This window comes from Ranitomeya imitator, chromosome 6, assembly GCF_032444005.1.
Source record: "Ranitomeya imitator isolate aRanImi1 chromosome 6, aRanImi1.pri, whole genome shotgun sequence".
Classification (NCBI taxonomy): domain Eukaryota; kingdom Metazoa; phylum Chordata; class Amphibia; order Anura; family Dendrobatidae; genus Ranitomeya; species Ranitomeya imitator.
In genome coordinates this window covers 550,216,737-550,234,743 of record NC_091287.1, presented here as the reverse complement: position 1 = coordinate 550,234,743, position 18,007 = coordinate 550,216,737, and the positions used below count along the sequence as shown (strand labels likewise).

Genomic DNA, 18,007 nt, shown 5'->3' with positions numbered 1-18,007 from the left:
GATAACATTTTTCGTGTGCTCGTTCGTTGGAGTGTTGTCAAGAATTTCTTTTTTATCGCCTCTACACCCAACTCATGAGGAATCCTGGTGTAGAGGCTTTCCACGTCTATAGAAGTTAGGTGGAAACTATCCTGCCACTCAAAGTGTCTCACCTCTCGTAGAAATACCTTAGTGTCTTTAATGTATGAAGGGACATCAAAGAGTAATGGGCGCAACAGCCAGTCCAAGTAACGGGACAACGGCTCTGTGATAGAGCCGATGCCCGAAACTATTGGACGGCCGGGGGGGCAGCTGAGGGATTTGTGCAGCTTAGGTATATGATACCAATAAGGTTTCAACGGAAAATCAGGAAAAAGTTTTTCAGCTTGTCTCTCAGGAATAACACTTAGACTTATATATTTTCTCATAAAGAATCGTAGTAAATTTTTGTACTTATTCGTGGGGTCAGACGATAAGGTGACATAAGTGTTAACGTCAGACAGCGGTCGCAATGCTTCAGCCACATAATAGTCCTTGGTAAGTATGACGGTATTTCCCCCTTTGTCTGCGATGCGGAAAACCGCATCAGCCCACCCATTTCTTTCAACGCTGCCCGTTCTTTGGGATTTAAATTATAAGGAAGTTTATTATAAATCAGAGCCTCCATTTCTCTGTTAACCTGGGACTCAAAAATGTCTATGGGACTCCCTGGAGACACCGGTGGCATGAAAGTAGATTTAATACCACCTAAAAAAGGTTTAACAGCTATCGTACGGGGTTCACAAACATTATCTGATGGATCAGTGAGGCTAAGTAACAACTGCACATCATCCCTCACGTCTGGAGTAAAATCACCTGACGCAAAAAACCCCATAGACCCCACCGGTTGCGGAACCTCAACTGGGGGTCGAGCTGTCGTTACCTCTTTATTGAAATTTAATAAATGAATTTTTCTCACGGCCTTGAACAAATCAATCTTAACCCCTTTACCCCCAAGGGTGGTTTGTACGTTATGGACGGGGCAAATGTTTACAATTCTGACCACTGTCCCTTTATGAGGTTATAACTCTGGAACGCTTCAACGGATCCCGGTGATTCTGACATTGTTTTCTCGTGACATATTGTACTTCATGATAGTGGTAAAATTTATTTGATATTACCTGCGTTTATTTGTGAAAAAAACGGAAATATGGTGAATATTTTGAAAATTTCGCAATTTTCCAACTTTGAATTTTTATGCAATTAAATCACAGAGATATGTCACACAAAATACTTAATAAGTAACATTTCCCACATGTCTACTTTACATCAGCACAATTTTGGAACCAAAATTTTTTTTGTTAGGGAGTTATACGGGTTAAAAGTTGACCAGCAATTTCTCATTTTTACAACACCATTTTATTTTAGGGACATCTCATTTGAAGTCATTTTGAGGGGTCTATATGATAGAAAATACCCAAGTGTGACACCATTCTAAAAACTGCACCCCTCAAGGTTCTCAAAACCACATTCAAGAAGTTTATTAACCCTTCAGGTGTTTCACAGGAATTTTTGGAATGTTTAAAAAAAAATTAACATTTAACTTTTTTTCACAAAAGATTTATTTCAGCTCCAATTTGTTTTATTTTACCAAGGGTTACAGGAGAAAATGGACCCCAAACCTTGTTGTACAATTTGTCCTGAGTACGCCGATACCCCATATGTGGCAGTAAACCACTGTTTGGGCGCATGGGAGAGCTCGGAAGGGAAGGAGCGCCATTTGACTTTTTAATGCAAAATTGACTGGAATTGAGATGGGACGCCATGTTGCGTTTGGAGAGCCACTGATGTGCCTAAACATTGAAACCCCCACAAGTGACACCATTTTGGAAAGTAGACCCCCTAAGGAACTTATCTAGATGTGTGGTGAGCACTTTGACCCACCAAGTGCTTCACAGAAGTTTATAATGCAGAACCGTAAAAATAAAACAAAATTTTTTTCCCACAAAAATTATTTTTTTAGTTCCCAGTTTTGTATTTTCCCGAGGGTAACAGGAGAAATTGGACCCCAAAAGTTGTTGTGCAATTTGTCCTGAGTGCGCTGATAGCCCATATGTGGGGGGGAACCACCGTTTGGGCACATGGCAGAGCTCGGAAGGGAAGGAGCGCCATTTCGAATACAGACTTAGATGAAATGGTCTGCAGGCGTCACATTGCGTTTGCAGAGCCCCTAATGTACCTAAACAGTAGAAACCCCCCACAAGTGACCCCATATTGGAAACTAGACCCCCCAAGGAACTTATCTGGATGTGTGGTGAGAACTTTGAGCCCCCAAGTGTTTCACTACAGTTTATAACGCAGAGCCGTGAAAGTAAAAAATCTTTTTTTCCCACAAAAATTATTTTTTAGCCCCCAGTTTTGTATTTTCCCAAGGGTAACAGGAGAAATTGGACCCCAAAAGTTGTTGTCCTATTTGTCCTGAGTACGCTGATACCCCATATGTTGGGGTATACTCCTGTTTGGACACACGGGAGAGCTCGGAAGGGAAGGAGCACTGTTTTACTTTTTCAACGCAGAATTGGCTGGAATTGAGATCGGACGCCATGTCGCGTTTGGAGAGCCCCTGATGTGTCTAAACAGTGGAAACCCAATTATAACTGATACCCTAATCCAAACACATCCCTAACCCTAATTCCAACGGTAACCCTAACCACACCCCTAACCCTGACACACCCCTAACCGCAAATGTAATCCAAACCCTAACTTTAGCCCCAACCCTAACTGTAGCCTTAACCCTAATGGGAAAATGGAAATAAATACATTTTTAAAATTTTTTTATTTTTCCCTAACTAAGGGGGTGATGAAGGGGGGTTTGATTTACTTTTATAGCGGATTTTTATGATTGGCAGCCGTCACACACTGAAAGACGCTTTTTATTGCAAAAAATATTTTTTGCGTTACCACATTTTGAGAGCTATAATTTTTCCATATTTGAGTCGACAGAGTCATGTGAGGTCTTGTTTTTTGCGGGACGAGTTGACGTTTTTATTGGTAACATTTTCGGGCACGTGACATTTTTTGATCGCTTTTTATTCCGATTTTTGTGAGGCAGAATGACCAAAAACCAGCTATTCATGAATTTCTTTTGGGGGAGGCGTTTATACCGTTCCGCGTTTGGTAAAATTGATAAAGCAGTTTTATTCTTCGGGTCAGTACGATTACAGCGACACCTCATTTATATCTTTTTTATGTTTTGGCGCTTTTATACGATAAAAACTATTTTATAGAAAAAAATAATTATTTTTGCATCGCTTTATTCTGAGGACTATAACTTTTTTATTTTTTCGCTGATGATGCTGTATGGTGGCTCGTTTTTTTTGCGGGACAAGATGACGCTTCAGCGGTACCATGGTTATTTATATCAGTCTTGTTGATCGCGTGTTATTCCACTTTTTGTTCGGCGGTATGATAATGAAGCGTTGTTTTTTGTCTCTTTTTTCTTACTGTGTTTACTGAAGGGGTTAACTAGTGGGACAGTTTTATAGGTCGGGTCGTTACAGACGCGGCGATACTAAATATGTGTACTTTTATTGTTTTTTTTTTTTATTTAAAGAAATGTATTTATGGGAATATTTTTTTTTTTTTTTCAATATTTAGGATTCTTTTTTAAAAAAATTTTTTACACACTTGTAAAAAAATTTTTTAACTTTGTTACTTTGTCCCAGGGGGGGACAATACAGATCGGTGATCTGCCAGTTTGCACAGCACTCTGACAGATCACCGATCTGTCTCAGAGCGCTGCAGCGTTACCAAGTGCCTGCTCTGAGCAGGCACTTGGTAGGCCACCTCCCTCCCTGCAGGACCCGGATCCGCGGCCATCTTGGATCCGGGACTTGCTGCAGGAAGGAAGGTAGGAGACCCCCGGAGCAACGCGATCACATCGCGTTGCTGCGGGGGTCTCAGGGAAGCCCGCAGGGAGCCCCCTCCCTGCGCAATGCTTCCCGGCACATCGCGATCATGTTTGATCGCGGTGTGGCTGGGGTTAATGTGCCGGGGGCGGTCCGTGACCGCTCCTGGCACATAGTGCCGGATGTCAGCTGCGATAAGCAGCTGACACCCGGCCGCGCTCCTCCCGTGAGCGCGGCCGATCGCCTATGACGTACTATTCCGTCCTTGGGAAGTAGGGCCCACCCCACCCCACATGGACGGAATAGTACGTCTAATGGCAGAAAGGGGTTAAAGTCCATTCAGGCAAACAAAAATTTAAGCCTCTAGATAGAACTGAAAGATGGCTTCATTAAGAACATAGTTAGTTAGATTAACAACTGGACAAGACGATGTTTCTATTAGGTCATCGGTCTCCATGAAACCGGTTTCCTTTTTCTTTGATTTCCGGCTGGCGGACAATCTCCCACCGCGGCGTCTCTTCCGTCTAAAGGGTTAGAACTGGCAGGATTTTGAATAGTAGAAACGGATGCACCTGCTGCCCCCAGATTGTTATCGGTGGCACTAGAGTCCGAGTCAGTGGTCAGATCGTTCCAGCGTAGAAATAAGGACTGTTTATTCCTTTGATGACGTCTCGTATTGTTACGGAAAGCTTGAGATTGATTATGCTTCCTCCAAGAAAAAATCTTGCCCGCATCAAAGTCTCCTTTGTCTCTAATAAATTTGTCGCGTTTCCTTTGCTTGATTTCTGATTGTAAAGCAACTAATTTATTATCCAACCTTTTTTTCCAAAACGGATCACTGCGATTCTGATAGTATGGTTTTTAATTCTTTTGTTTTTTGCAAGGTCCAGCTTGGTGCTTTCATAATTAGCCATATCAGCATGGGTTTATGAGAAATCGCTCCTGTCAAACCAATCTAATCAGTTTTTATGAAGAGGTAAGCTATAGACTGGACCACGGTGAGTCATTGGACGTGGTATATCTCGATTTTTCCAAAGCGTTTGATACCGTGCCGCACAAGAGGTTGGTACACAAAATGAGAATGCTTGGTCTGGGGGAAAATGTGTGTAAATGGGTTAGTAACTGGCTTAGTGATAGAAAGCAGAGGGTGGTTATAAATGGTATAGTCTCTAACTGGGTCGCTGTGACCAGTGGGGTACCGCAGGGGTCAGTATTGGGACCTGTTCTCTTCAACATATTCATTAATGATCTGGTAGAAGGTTTACACAGTAAAATATCGATATTTGCAGATGATACAAAACTATGTAAAGCAGTTAATACAAGAGAAGATAGTATTCTGCTACAGATGGATCTGGATAAGTTGGAAACTTGGGCTGAAAGGTGGCAGATGAGGTTTAACAATGATAAATGTAAGGTTATACACATGGGAAGAGGGAATCAATATCACCATTACACACTGAACGGGAAACCACTGGGTAAATCTGACAGGGAGAAGGACTTGGGGATCCTAGTTAATGATAAACTTACCTGGAGCAGCCAGTGCCAGGCAGCAGCTGCCAAGGCAAACAGGATCATGGGGTGCATTAAAAGAGGTCTGGATACACATGATGAGAGCATTATACTGCCTCTGTACAAATCCCTAGTTAGACCGCACATGGAGTACTGTGTCCAGTTTTGGGCACCGGTGCTCAGGAAGGATATAATGGAACTAGAGAGAGTACAAAGGAGGGCAACAAAATTAATAAAGGGGATGGGAGAACTACAATACCCAGATAGATTAGCGAAATTAGGATTATTTAGTCTAGAAAAAAAGACGACTGAGGGGCGATCTAATAACCATGTATAAGTATATAAGGGGACAATACAAATATCTCGCTGAGGATCTGTTTATACCAAGGAAGGTGACGGGCACAAGGGGGCATTCTTTGCGTCTGGAGGAGAGAGGGTTTTTCCACCAACATAGAAGAGGATTCTTTACTGTTAGGGCGGTGAGAATCTGGAATTGCTTGCCTGAGGAGGTGGTGATGGCGAACTCAGTCGAGGGGTTCAAGAGAGGCCTGGATGTCTTCCTGGAGCAGAACAATATTGTATCATAGAATTATTAGGTTCTGTAGAAGGACGTAGATCTGGGGATTTATTATGATGGAATATAGGCTGAACTGGATGGACAAATGTCTTTTTTCGGCCTTACTAACTATGTTACTATGTTGGAGGACCAGGGCTAACAAATCCTGGGAGCATTTTAACAAAACATCTTCCCACTTTTCCAAAGCGTGGAAGGGCTATAACGTTTTATTTTGTGTTGATGACGCTGTGTGGTGGCTCATTTTTTGCAGGACAAGATGACGTTTTCAGCGGTACTATTTTTATTTACATCTGTCTTTCATCGCGTGTTATTCCACTTTTTGTATGAAGATGCTTTTTTTGCCTCTTTATTGCTCACTGAAGGGGTTAACTAGTGGGAGTTTTATAGGTGGGGTCGTTACAGACGCGGCGATACTAAACGTGTACTTTTATTGCTTTTTTTACTATTTACATAAAGAAATGTATTTATTGCAACAATATTTTTGTTCTTTATTTGGGAATTTAAAAAAAAAATATTTTTGCAGTGTATAGTTTTTCTTCTTTACATCATCCCAGTGCAGGACATCACTATATATTGTCAGATTGCTGATCTGACACTGCACAGCATTGGGTCAGATCAGCTATCTGACAGGCAGTACAGGAGGCTTGCCGGCACCTGCTCAGCAGGCACTGACAAGCCACCTCCCTGCAGGACCCCCGTGGCCATCTCAGATGCGGGGGCCAGCAGGGAGGACAGAGGAGACCCTTGGAACAACGCGATCACATTGCATTGTTCTGAGGGTCTCAGGGAAGCACGCAGGAAGCCCCCTCCCTGCACGATGCGATCTTGTTTGATCGCAGTGTTCCGGGGGTTAAAGTGCCGGGTGCGGTGCGTGACCGCTCCTAGCACATAGTACGTCCAATGGTAGAAAGGGGTTAAGACCCCATAGCATTTTTTTTTTGGAACCCTTTATTATCACAGCTGCCAGAGCCGAGCTCTCAACCCTCCTCTGTACTGTTCAGATAGGGCCAGGAGCAATATTTATAACATTCAGAAAAAGCAGCCAGAGGTGGCTGGAGTCAGGACTTTGAGCATTAGTAGGTTTTTTTTATAAGGAAAAAAAATCTAGTCTCTTAATTTGGTAGGGGCACTTTTTTGGGTATCAATCATGTAGACAAAAGGAACAAAACCTGAATAATTGTGAATGCTGAATTTGGGCAGATTTCTGAGCTCTGCTATCATGGCATATTACCCCACGTATACACGGCCCCAGATCATTGAGCCAACTACAGCTTAAATACTTTTTGAAATGTCACAAATTTAGTAAGATTAGGAGAAAAGTGCTTGTAAAAAGAAGCAGCCCTGCTTTACCAGTTTTAAAATAAACTATTCTCAGGACTGGAGATTTTTTGATACTGGACACAACCCCTTGAAATTGTCTCTCCATACTGGGCTTTCACTGAAGACAACCTGAACCCGCAGAACTGCAGTTTAAAGCATGGAGGAGAGAGCCCGAGCCTTAGGCAATACTAAATTAACGCAGCCACGTTGGGAGTTCACAGCTGGCAGTCGTAAGAGGCGAAATGCTTACTCAAACTTCTATTCATGTAGACCTGACCGTGCACAATAAATCCTGCCGCACAGTCGGTACAGACCCAGGATATTCTTTAGATGCCATGTCAGATCAGTGTGATCCAGAGTCAGGTATTATCGATCATAACAAGGGCCATGTATCATCGATAAGTTGCAAGTTGCCGCTAAGTCTACGAGACCGACAGGTACCCGAGAGATGCGCTTGGTTATATTCAGCAGTTCTATAACGGATGGGGGACGTGTAATCGTGGATTACTTTTAAAGTTGATCACCCACCTACTACGGTTAGAAAGGCCAGCTGTACAGCCCGGGCACTGGGAACTCCCCACTAGGCTGCGGTCACAGGACAGTATATTATCTCCTGAGAAAATCAGTTCAATTGTGCTAATCACATTGATCAGATTTGCTCAGATGTAAAAAAAAAAATCATTTCTCCATTGTCAGTGCGTGGAAATCAGACTGCACTCAGATGTCACCAGAGTGCAGTCTGATTTTCTTGAAGGACCCAGACATGAATGGCCACGTGCAATTCCATAATCTGATTCAAAATCCTGCATGCCGCAATTTTTTTCCTCAGACTGACTCGATCCGATCTTGTCTGATTGCACGCAGACTGAAAATACACATGCAAAGAAATGAAGCATTTGGTCTCGTTCAGCCTTGCAGGTTTTCAGTCCATGGTAATAAGCATCGAGCAAATATGCACACGAGCACTGCCATGTGAGCAGCAAAAAACGCTCTGCAGCTTTCCAGACCAGAATGGCAAAAAAGCAATGGAAGGCATCCACAGCTTGAGTCTAAACATGGCCTCATTCAGTAATACAGGTGACTAGATGTAGCGGCAGCCGCCCTGCAACAGGTCTCATCAGCCGAGAGATGAGGATCCTAGGCAGAGGACCTCTCTCCCTTTATTAAAAGGGGCATCCATGTGTATAAAGACCTACATATTTCCATCCTCTTAGCTGAGAAAGGAGCCTAATCATGTGATCAGATGCCATCACAGCAGCTCCACTTCCAGCCTGTGTTCATCACTGGCAAACGTCAATAGCTAATCCAGCCCCCTCCATATCTAGGGTTGGGGCATGGAGAAGGGGCTGGCTCCACCATCATACAGCACAAGCGGGAAGTGAAGCTGTTGGGAGCAGCGCTGACATCTCCAGATCAGACAAGTTCAGAAGTTGTGCATCTGAAATCTCAGGAAATTTGTGCCTCTACTAGACGACCCAAAGAACGCACCACGTGCTGTACTGTCTGCCATTTTCAGCAGCTCTCCCCATCGCTTGTCTTTTTGTGACATGTGCCTGAGCTGCTGCATTAGGCTAGGGTCACATTGCGTTAGTGCAATCCGTTTAGCGCTAGCGGATTGCGCTAACGCAATGTTTTTAAAGGGTCGCGTTTCGGGGTCGCGTTAACATCCCCGCTCTCGCAGATCCCCGATCTGCGAGAGCGGGGAACGGACCTCGGGCGCGCCGCGGACGTTGCAAGCAGCGTCCGAGACGCGCTACAAAAGACCGGCGCGTCGCTAGCGCGTGCCGAAAATGACACGCGCTAGCAATGCGCTGGTACATTGCGGGCAATGGGAGCGCTAACGGACGCGTTGCATGGCGTTAATTTCGCCGTGCAACGCTGTCCGTTAGCGCTCTGACCAAAACGCAATGTGACCCCAGCCTTACTCTTGTGAGGTGTCAGGATCAGAGAAGGAGCCGCTCAGGTTTAGATGGATTCTCTTTATTACAAGTCTTCTTACAAATGGTTTTAGTCAAAAAGACCGAAGCCCATGTCGTCGTCTGACTCTTCGGATTCTTCCTTCTTTTCTTCCTCCTTTTTCTTTTCTTCAACTGCAAAAAAGACAAAAATGATTAACTCCATTGTGATAAAAGGAGGATCTCGCTACTGTGGTCAATGAGCATCAGACCTTTCCAGCCGGCCCCCAAAACTCGTGAGGTACGGGGGAGGGCCAGGACTTTATAACTCATGTATACCCCCATTTACAAGACGTGTGGCAAGAATTACTATCAAACCCCAGTCATCGGAGCAGCAGCCCCTTGTGGTGTTAGCGAAAAATCTGCCATGTTCCTATAGCACACTTCCGACACCCCGAGTTCATCGGCCAGTGACGGCCTCAGCTCCGAGCTTTAACCGTGTGCGGGACAAACATTCACAATACACATCAGCCATTAGTAAATCTGAGCACCCTGCACCATGACAGATGGAGAGCACATCCACCAGAGTATGGCGAATAGCGTGCACAATTCAGCAGTGCGGCACCTCGTAACATGGACAATAGATGCCGCTATTGCAGGAGATCTGCTGGATGAACCCAAGACATCCTCCAGTGTGAACAGAGAGCTGACTGCAGAATCAGACCCCGTGTGGACCTCAGGGGCATAAAGACCCTGCACATAATCCTCTGATGGACACTTCTCACCCTGGACGTCCTACACATCTGTCACAGTGAGGAAGCAACTGGGGACAAGTCACATTACCTGGAGCGGCACCACCAGCGGCGGGAGCACCGGCCGTGGCAGGAGCGGGGGCTCCACCTCCAGCACCAACGTTGCAGATCAGGCTGCCGATGCTGACGCTGCTGAGAGCCTGAGGAGAGAACAGATTTGGGGTGAGGCTTTTCACATTTTCCAACCCCCACTCATTCCAGACATACAACATGGAAGGCCCATTAAAACTAGCAAATCCTTAACCCCTTCACACCACAGCCCATTTTCGTTTTTGCTCCCCTTCGACCCAGAGCCATAACTTTTTTATTTTTCCATCAATATGGCCATGTGAGGGCTTGTGTTTTGCGGGACGAGATGTACTTTTGACAAACACCCTTGATTTTACCATATAGTGTACAGAAAAATGGGAAAAAATTTCAAGCGCAGTGAAATTGCAAAAATAGTGCAATTCCACAAAATAATTTTTTCTACCATGTTCACCAAATGCTAAAACTGACCTGCCACTGATTCTCCAGGTCATTATTATTTATATAGCACCTTGATTCCATATGGTGATTATGAGTTTGCAGATACCAAACATGTCCGGGTTATTTTCCAAATAAGTGGTGAAAAAAAAAAAGTATAAAGTTTGTAATAAAAAAAAGTATCACTTTCAGAGACAAAATCTCAATTTTTCATGATCTTGGATTGGGTGAGAGCTTATTTTTTTGCACACAGCTGATGTTTTTATTGATACCGTTTTGGTGTAGATACGATGTTTTGATCGCCCATCATTGTATTTGACTTTGTCATTACACCATTAACCAATTGGATTCTTATATTTTTATAAACTTTTTTTTAAAACTTTACAATGGCTTCAATAGTCCCCATGGCAGACTAGAAGCTGCGATCATCAGATTGCCTGTGCTACATAGAGCAGTGCTGCAGTCCTGCTGTGTAGCAGAAATGCTCACTTGCTATAGGAGCTGATCGCTGTGCGGCGCTCACAGCAATCAGGCTACAACAACTAAAGGGGTCTGCTGCAGACCTTGGATTGTCAGGACAACCCATCAGCAACCTGCGGTCATGTGAACAGGCACTGATGGGCGGGATTTAGTGACACTTGTTAAATGCTGTCCGATTGACAGCAGCATTTAACAGGCTAACAGCCGCAGGTGGATAGCAATTCTACCCAGGGTTGTTAGGGGCACATGTTAGCTGTTCAAATCAGCTGACATGTGCCAGAACTTGTGAGCTCAGTGCTGAAAAGGAGAGACCCGACAGGTCTAGCACATGTCATGAAGGGGTTAAAGGGACACTGTCACCTGAATTTGGAGGGAACAATCTTCAGCCATGGAGGCGGGGTTTTGGATTCACCCTTTCCTTACCCGCTGGCTGCAATATTGGATTGAAGTTCATTCTCTGTCCTCCATAGTACACGCCTGCGCAAGCCAATATTGCAGCCAGCATGCAGCCAGCGGGTAAGGAAAGGGTGAATCAAAAACCCCAAAACCCCGCCTCCATGGCTGAAGATTGTTCCCTCCAAATTCAGGTGACAGTGTCCCTTTAAAGGAACGTGTCATTTAATAAGCTCCTTCATATTGCAGGATGCATTAGAACACCCATCATTTCATACAACCTATTCACCAGATAACGTACCTTAGCGAACAGGCTCGGCCAGAAAGGCTCCACACTGACACCGGCTGCTTTGATGAGAGCAAGGATCTTGTCTTCCTGCAGAGAAAAATGGCATCAGTCACATCTCATTCATGTGGCATCCTGACATGTCTCCAGGTCATGGCGCTACTGCTCGGCAGGGCTGTGGAGTCAGTGTCTGTATAAAATGGACTGACTCCTAAAAAATCTAATAAATAGGGCACAGTACAGTGCTGTAAATGTTCCCATAATTTGGGAAAGTTTTTCTACCCTGGCCCTGTCTGCACACTGAGCATGGGGCTGCAGCTTCTAACACTGGACTGTGGGGATTATCAGGGGTCTCCAAGAGGCGGACTGCTTATCAGGGTCATCATTCCTGGCTTACGTCATAATAATATGAAAAGCTAAACAGACTGCGCTGACGTCCGTTTCCTTTACCAGAAAATAAAATGGCGTTTTGTTAAGAATCAGCTGCACTGCCCCCAACAGAGGTGTTTAACGCTGCCCAATATTAACTGAGGCAAGACACAAACTGAACAGAGGCACTAAACTGACAGTTATAGGAGTCGTCAGTCCTATGTAAGCAATATTAACTGAGGCAGGACACAAACTAAACAGAGGCACTAAACTGACAGTTATAGGAGCTGTCAGTCCTATGTAAGCAATATTAACTGAGGCAGGACACAAACTACACAGAGGCACTAAACTGACAGTTATAGGAGCTGTCAGTCCTATGTAAGCAATATTAACTGAGGCAGGACACAAACTACACAGAGGCACTAAACTGACAGTTATAGGAGTCGTCAGTCCTATGTAAGCAATATTAACTGAGGCAGGACACAAACTAAACAGAGGCACTAAACTGACAGTTATAGGAGCTGTCAGTCCTATGTAAGCAATATTAACTGAGGCAGGACACAAACTACAGAGGCACTAAACTGACAGTTATAGGAGTCGTCAGTCCTATGTAAGCAATATTAACTGAGGCAGGACACAAACTACACAGAGGCACTAAACTGACAGTTATAGGAGTCGTCAGTCCTATGTAAGCAATATTAACTGAGGCAGGACACAAACTAAACAGAGGCACTAAACTGACAGTTATAGGAGCTGTCAGTCCTATGTAAGCAATATTAACTGAGGCAGGACACAAACTACACAGAGGCACTAAACTGACAGTTATAGGAGCTGTCAGTCCTATGTAAGCAATATTAACTGAGGCAGGACACAAACTACACAGAGGCACTAAACTGACAGTTATAGGAGTCGTCAGTCCTATGTAAGCAATATTAACTGAGGCAGGACACAAACTAAACAGAGGCACTAAACTGACAGTTATAGGAGCTGTCAGTCCTATGTAAGCAATATTAACTGAGGCAGGACACAAACTACAGAGGCACTAAACTGACAGTTATAGGAGTCGTCAGTCCTATGTAAGTATGAGATGATTGCAAAAGACAAGACATGTGGCAAGAACTACTATCAAACTCCAGTCATTGGAGCTGCAGCTCCTGGTGGTGTTAGCGAAAATTCTGCCATGTTCCTGTAGCACACTTCCGACACCCCGAGTTCATCGGCCAGTGACGGCCTCAGCTCCGAGCTTTAACCGTGTGTGGGAAACCTAGCTTGCTCCCCCCGACTACTCACCCACGAGAAAACCCCGTCACCTAATAATTTTATTTCTGTTGCGCCAACAGATTCAGCAGCATTTTACAACTAAGGGGGACACATACAGACAATAGAAACAATACAAAGTAACAATTCCCCAGTTACAGGAGTAAGGACCCTGTTCACAAGCTACAATCCACGAGGAAATAGGGGGCACATGAGGGCAGAACGTGCCATTATGTACGGGCAGCACATGGATGTCATAAATAGGGGCTTTCATATAAAGCGGCATGATCCGGTCACCAGCCAGGACTGGTCCGAGTGCAGTCACCGTGTGCTATTGGGGGCGAGGAGGATGTGGAGGATTAGGATTAATGTTTAGAAGGACACAGGGGAAGAGTAAGGTGAGCGAGTTGATGTGATCAACCTGTATAAAGGTGTTTTAGAGCAGCTTAAAATTATGAGGGAGAGATTTTAGTCACATTGGGGTAGTGCATTCCAGAAGATAGGCGCAGCAAGAGAGAAGACTTGGAAATGGATGTGAGGTTTGTATTACGGAGGATGTTAGTCTTGGATCACCTGTAGGACTGAGATATGGGGCGGTGCAGGACTGTGGAGAGCCTTGTGGGTGAGAAACTCGTGCATATTGTATTCTGTAGCGGAAGGACAACCAGTGCAATGACTGGTACAGGGAGGAGGCATCAGTGACAGCTGGACAGAAATAGGTTTGGTTAGAGACCAGTCGGTAGAGTCCAGAGAATAAGGCTGCTTTCACACATCAGTTTTTTGCCGTCAACCAAAATCCAGCAAATTTTAGAAAAAACTTATCCATCAGAAATTTTGAAAAACTTATGTGAAAGGATCTGGGTTTTTTCGCTGGATAGAGAACTCCAGAATGGAAAATGCATGATTTGTGTATAAAAAAGAATCCGTCGCCGAATTACATCATTTCACCTCCTGTTTTATCCATTTTTCGATGGATCAGTCGCTGTCCGTTTTTTCAAAGGACAGAAAATGTTATGTCCGTTTTCACTGCCAGAAAATCAATTCTTAACAGATACAGCAAAAACACGGATCCATTTCTTTTCAAAAATCGCCGGATTGTGACTAACGGCGAAAAACTGGTGTGAAAGCAGCTTAGGTAGCCTAAGCAATGCGTCGGGCAGAGATTCCGACGCTAGTGTTTGACGCACTGCACAACAGGTGCAGCGGATGCATGTCTCCTGCGCATCCGCTGCCCCATTGTGAGGTGCGGGGAGGTGGGGGCAGAGTTCCGGCCGCGCATGTGCGGTCGGAAAAAGCGGTTTGTCAGGAGCAAAAAACGTTACATTTAACGTTTTTTGCTCCCGGCGGTCCGCCACAACATGGCGCAACCGTCGCACGACGGTTGCGACGTGTGGCAAAGCGTCGCAAATGTTAATCTATGGGGCAAAAACGCATCCTGCCAACAACTTTGCAGGATGCGTTTTTTGCCATAAACGACGCATTGCGACGTCTGGCAAAAACACCAGTGTGAAAGTAGCCTTAAGTGTTCAGTTTTAACAGCCAGCACCCCCTCCATACCGTCAGTCCTTCCATACTACAGTCAGCCCCCCACCATCATACAGTCAGCAACCCCCATACAGCCAGTCATTCCAAACTAGTGAGCCAGCCCCCCACCATCAGTCAGCCCCCCATCATACAGTCAGCAACCCCCATACAGCTAGTCATTCCAAACTAGTCACCCAGCACCCACCCATCGCCATCAGTCAGCACCCCCGCCATCATACAGTCCTTCCATACTAGTCAGCCAGCCCCGCCATCATCAGTCATTCCTCCCATACTAGTCAGCCAGCCCCCTCACCGCCATCAGTCAGCACCCAATACAGACAGTCCTTCCATACTACAGTCAGCCAGCCCCCTCACCACAATCAGCCAGCCCCCCACCATCTTACAGTCATTCCTTCTATACTACAGCCAGCCCCCCTCACCACCATCAGTCAGCCCCTCCTCCCACAGTCATACAGTCAGCACCCCCCAATACAGTCAGCACCCCTCATACTACAGTCAGCCAGCCCCCTCATCGCCATCAGTCAGCTCCCCCACCATCCTACAGTCAATCCTTCTATACTACAGTCCGCACCCCCCATACTACAGTCAGCCTGCCCCCTCACCGTCATCAGTCAGCCCTCTACAATCATACGTCAATCCTTCCATACTAGTCAGCCAGCCCCCTCACCACAATCAGCCAGCCCCCCACCATCTTACAGTCATTCCTTCTATACTACAGCCAGCCCCCCTCACCACCATCAGTCAGCCCCTCCCCCCACCGTCATACAGTCAGCACCCCTCATACTACAGTCAGCCAGCCCCCTCACCGCCATCAGTCAGCTCCACCATCATACAGTCAATCCTTCTATACTACAGTCCGCACCCCCCATACTACAGTCAGCCTGCCCCCCCACCGTCATCAGTCAGCTCCACCATCATACAGACAATCCTTCTATACTACAGTCCGCACTCCCCATACTACAGTCAGCCTGCCCCCTCACCGTCATCAGTCAGCCCACCATCATACAGTCATTCCTTCTATACTACAGTCCGCACCCCCCATACTACAGTCAGCCTGCCCCCTCACCGCCATCAGTCAGCTCCACCATCATACAGACAATCCTTCTATACTACAGTCCGCACCCCCCATACTACAGTCAGCCTGCCCCCTCACCGCCATCAGTCAGCCCACCATCATACAGACAATCCTTCTATACTACAGTCCGCACCCCCCATACTACAGTCAGCCTGCCCCCTCACCGCCATCAGTCAGCTCCACCATCATACAGACAATCCTTCTATACTACAGTCCGCACCCCCCATACTACAGTCAGCCTGCCCCCTCACCGCCATCAGTCAGCTCCACCATCATACAGACAATCCTTCTATACTACAGTCCGCACCCCCCATACTACAGTCAGCCTGCCCCCTCACCGCCATCAGTCAGCTCCACCATCATACAGTCATTCCTTCTATACTACAGTCCGCACCCCCCATACTACAGTCAGCCTGCCCCCTCACCGCCATCAGTCAGCCCACCATCATACAGTCATTCCTTCTATACTACAGTCCGCACCCCCCATACTACAGTCAGCCTGCCCCCTCACCGCCATCAGTCAGCTCCACCATCATACAGACAATCCTTCTATACTACAGTCCGCACCCCCCATACTACAGTCAGCCTGCCCCCTCACCGCCATCAGTCAGCCCACCATCATACAGACAATCCTTCTATACTACAGTCCGCACCCCCCATACTACAGTCAGCCTGCCCCCTCACCGTCATCAGTCAGCCCACCATCATACAGACAATCCTTCTATACTACAGTCCGCACCCCCCATACTACAGTCAGCCTGCCCCCTCACCGTCATCAGTCAGCCCACCATCATACAGTCATTCCTTCTATACTACAGTCCGCACCCCCCATACTACAGTCAGCCTGCCCCCTCACCGTCATCAGTCAGCCCACCATCATACAGTCATTCCTTCTATACTACAGTCCGCACCCCCCATACTACAGTCAGCCTGCCCCCTCACCGCCATCAGTCAGCCCACCATCATACAGACAATCCTTCTATACTACAGTCCGCACCCCCCATACTACAGTCAGCCTGCCCCCTCACCGTCATCAGTCAGCCCACCATCAGACAATCCTTCTATACTACAGTCCGCACCCCCCATACTACAGTCAGCCTGCCCCCTCACCGTCATCAGTCAGCCCACCATCATACAGTCATTCCTTCTATACTACAACCAGCCCCCTCGCCACCATCAGTCGGCCCCTCCCCCACCATCATACAGTCAGCGCCCCCCATACTACAGTCTGCCAGCCCCACATCCAGGTAGATGCCGGCCCTGACATCAGAACAGCCCGGATCCAGTACCCGCAGCGGAGGACCGAACACAGTGACGAACCCTCAGCTGTGACCAGCTCTGCAGAGAGCACACTCGGCGCCTCCTGTGGGGCACTGTGGGGTGTTGTAGTCCCAGTGCTATGATGGGAGTTGTACTCCGAGCTGGAGTCCCCGCTTTGTACGGACGCCGGGCTGTGACTCTCCCGCCGCCGCCATGTTGTTTCCCCTCCACTCACCGTGATTGTGATCTCGTCATCATGGAGGATGAGCGCGGAGTAAATACAGGCGAGCTCGGACACGGAGGCCATGGCTGTGCGGAGGGGCGCGTGTGTGCGGGCGGATGGCCGGGTTACAGGGTGCTAGCCGCCGGATGGACACCAGGCCTTAGCTTCAGCCGAAGGACCGAGCACCTCACAACTCTGCCGTCACTGAGGAAAGAGGGCGGGGCGCGGGCGCGCAGGCGCAGATATAGCCACAACAGGAGGCGGGAAAAATTGCGAAAGGGCGATGGGTTTTTTTTTTTTTTACATAACTTTATTTACAAAACTCAACAACTTATCGACATGTGAACTTTATTAATATTTACACAAAAACGTGAAAATCTTATCATAAAACGTAACAATAACGTACTCTCCACTGGTAAAGCGTGATACTGACTGCTGAGCCGTGTATCTAATCCTATCCTGTGTGATACTGACTGCTGAGCTGTGTATCTAATCCTCTCCTGTGTGATACTGTCTGCTGAGCCGTGTATCTAATCCTATCCTGCGTGATACTGACTGCTGAGCCGTGTATCTAATCCTTTCCTGTGTGATACTGACTGCTGAGCCGTGTATCTAATCCTATCCTGCGTGATACTGACTGCTGAGCCGTGTATCTAATCCTTTCCTGTGTGATAC

The 18,007-nt window shown here is 46.5% G+C and overlaps 1 protein-coding gene and 2 non-coding genes across 3 annotated transcripts; all 3 read right to left on the bottom strand.

Moving 5' to 3' along the window:
- Positions 1 to 9,236: 9,236 nt before the first annotated feature.
- Positions 9,237 to 17,562, bottom strand: RPLP1 (ribosomal protein lateral stalk subunit P1). Its single transcript, XM_069731977.1, has 4 exons — positions 17,345 to 17,562; positions 11,619 to 11,693; positions 10,011 to 10,119; positions 9,237 to 9,362 (listed from the first exon to the last, which is right to left on the bottom strand). Exons 1-4 carry the CDS (start codon positions 17,414 to 17,416, stop codon positions 9,280 to 9,282), a joined length of 339 nt encoding a protein of 112 aa, XP_069588078.1. The 5' UTR covers positions 17,417 to 17,562; the 3' UTR covers positions 9,237 to 9,279.
- Positions 9,520 to 9,674, bottom strand: LOC138643761 (small nucleolar RNA SNORA62/SNORA6 family). Its single transcript, XR_011314276.1, has one exon. It is a non-coding gene; the product is annotated as a small nucleolar RNA SNORA62/SNORA6 family (small nucleolar RNA).
- Positions 13,078 to 13,232, bottom strand: LOC138643762 (small nucleolar RNA SNORA62/SNORA6 family). Its single transcript, XR_011314277.1, has one exon. It is a non-coding gene; the product is annotated as a small nucleolar RNA SNORA62/SNORA6 family (small nucleolar RNA).
- Positions 17,563 to 18,007: the final 445 nt, after the last annotated feature.

Excerpts from the sequence above, each read along its gene's own strand:
- RPLP1 (XM_069731977.1), bottom strand. The coding sequence starts at position 17,416 with ATGGCCTCCGTGTCCGAGCTCGCCTGTATTTACTCCGCGCTCATCCTC. Across the intron at positions 11,694-17,344 it reads ATGACGAGATCACAATCACG|GAAGACAAGATCCTTGCTCT; the intron begins GTGAGTGGAGGG and ends TTTTCTCTGCAG. Across the intron at positions 10,120-11,618 it reads GGCCGAGCCTGTTCGCTAAG|GCTCTCAGCAGCGTCAGCAT; the intron begins GTACGTTATCTG and ends TTCTCTCCTCAG.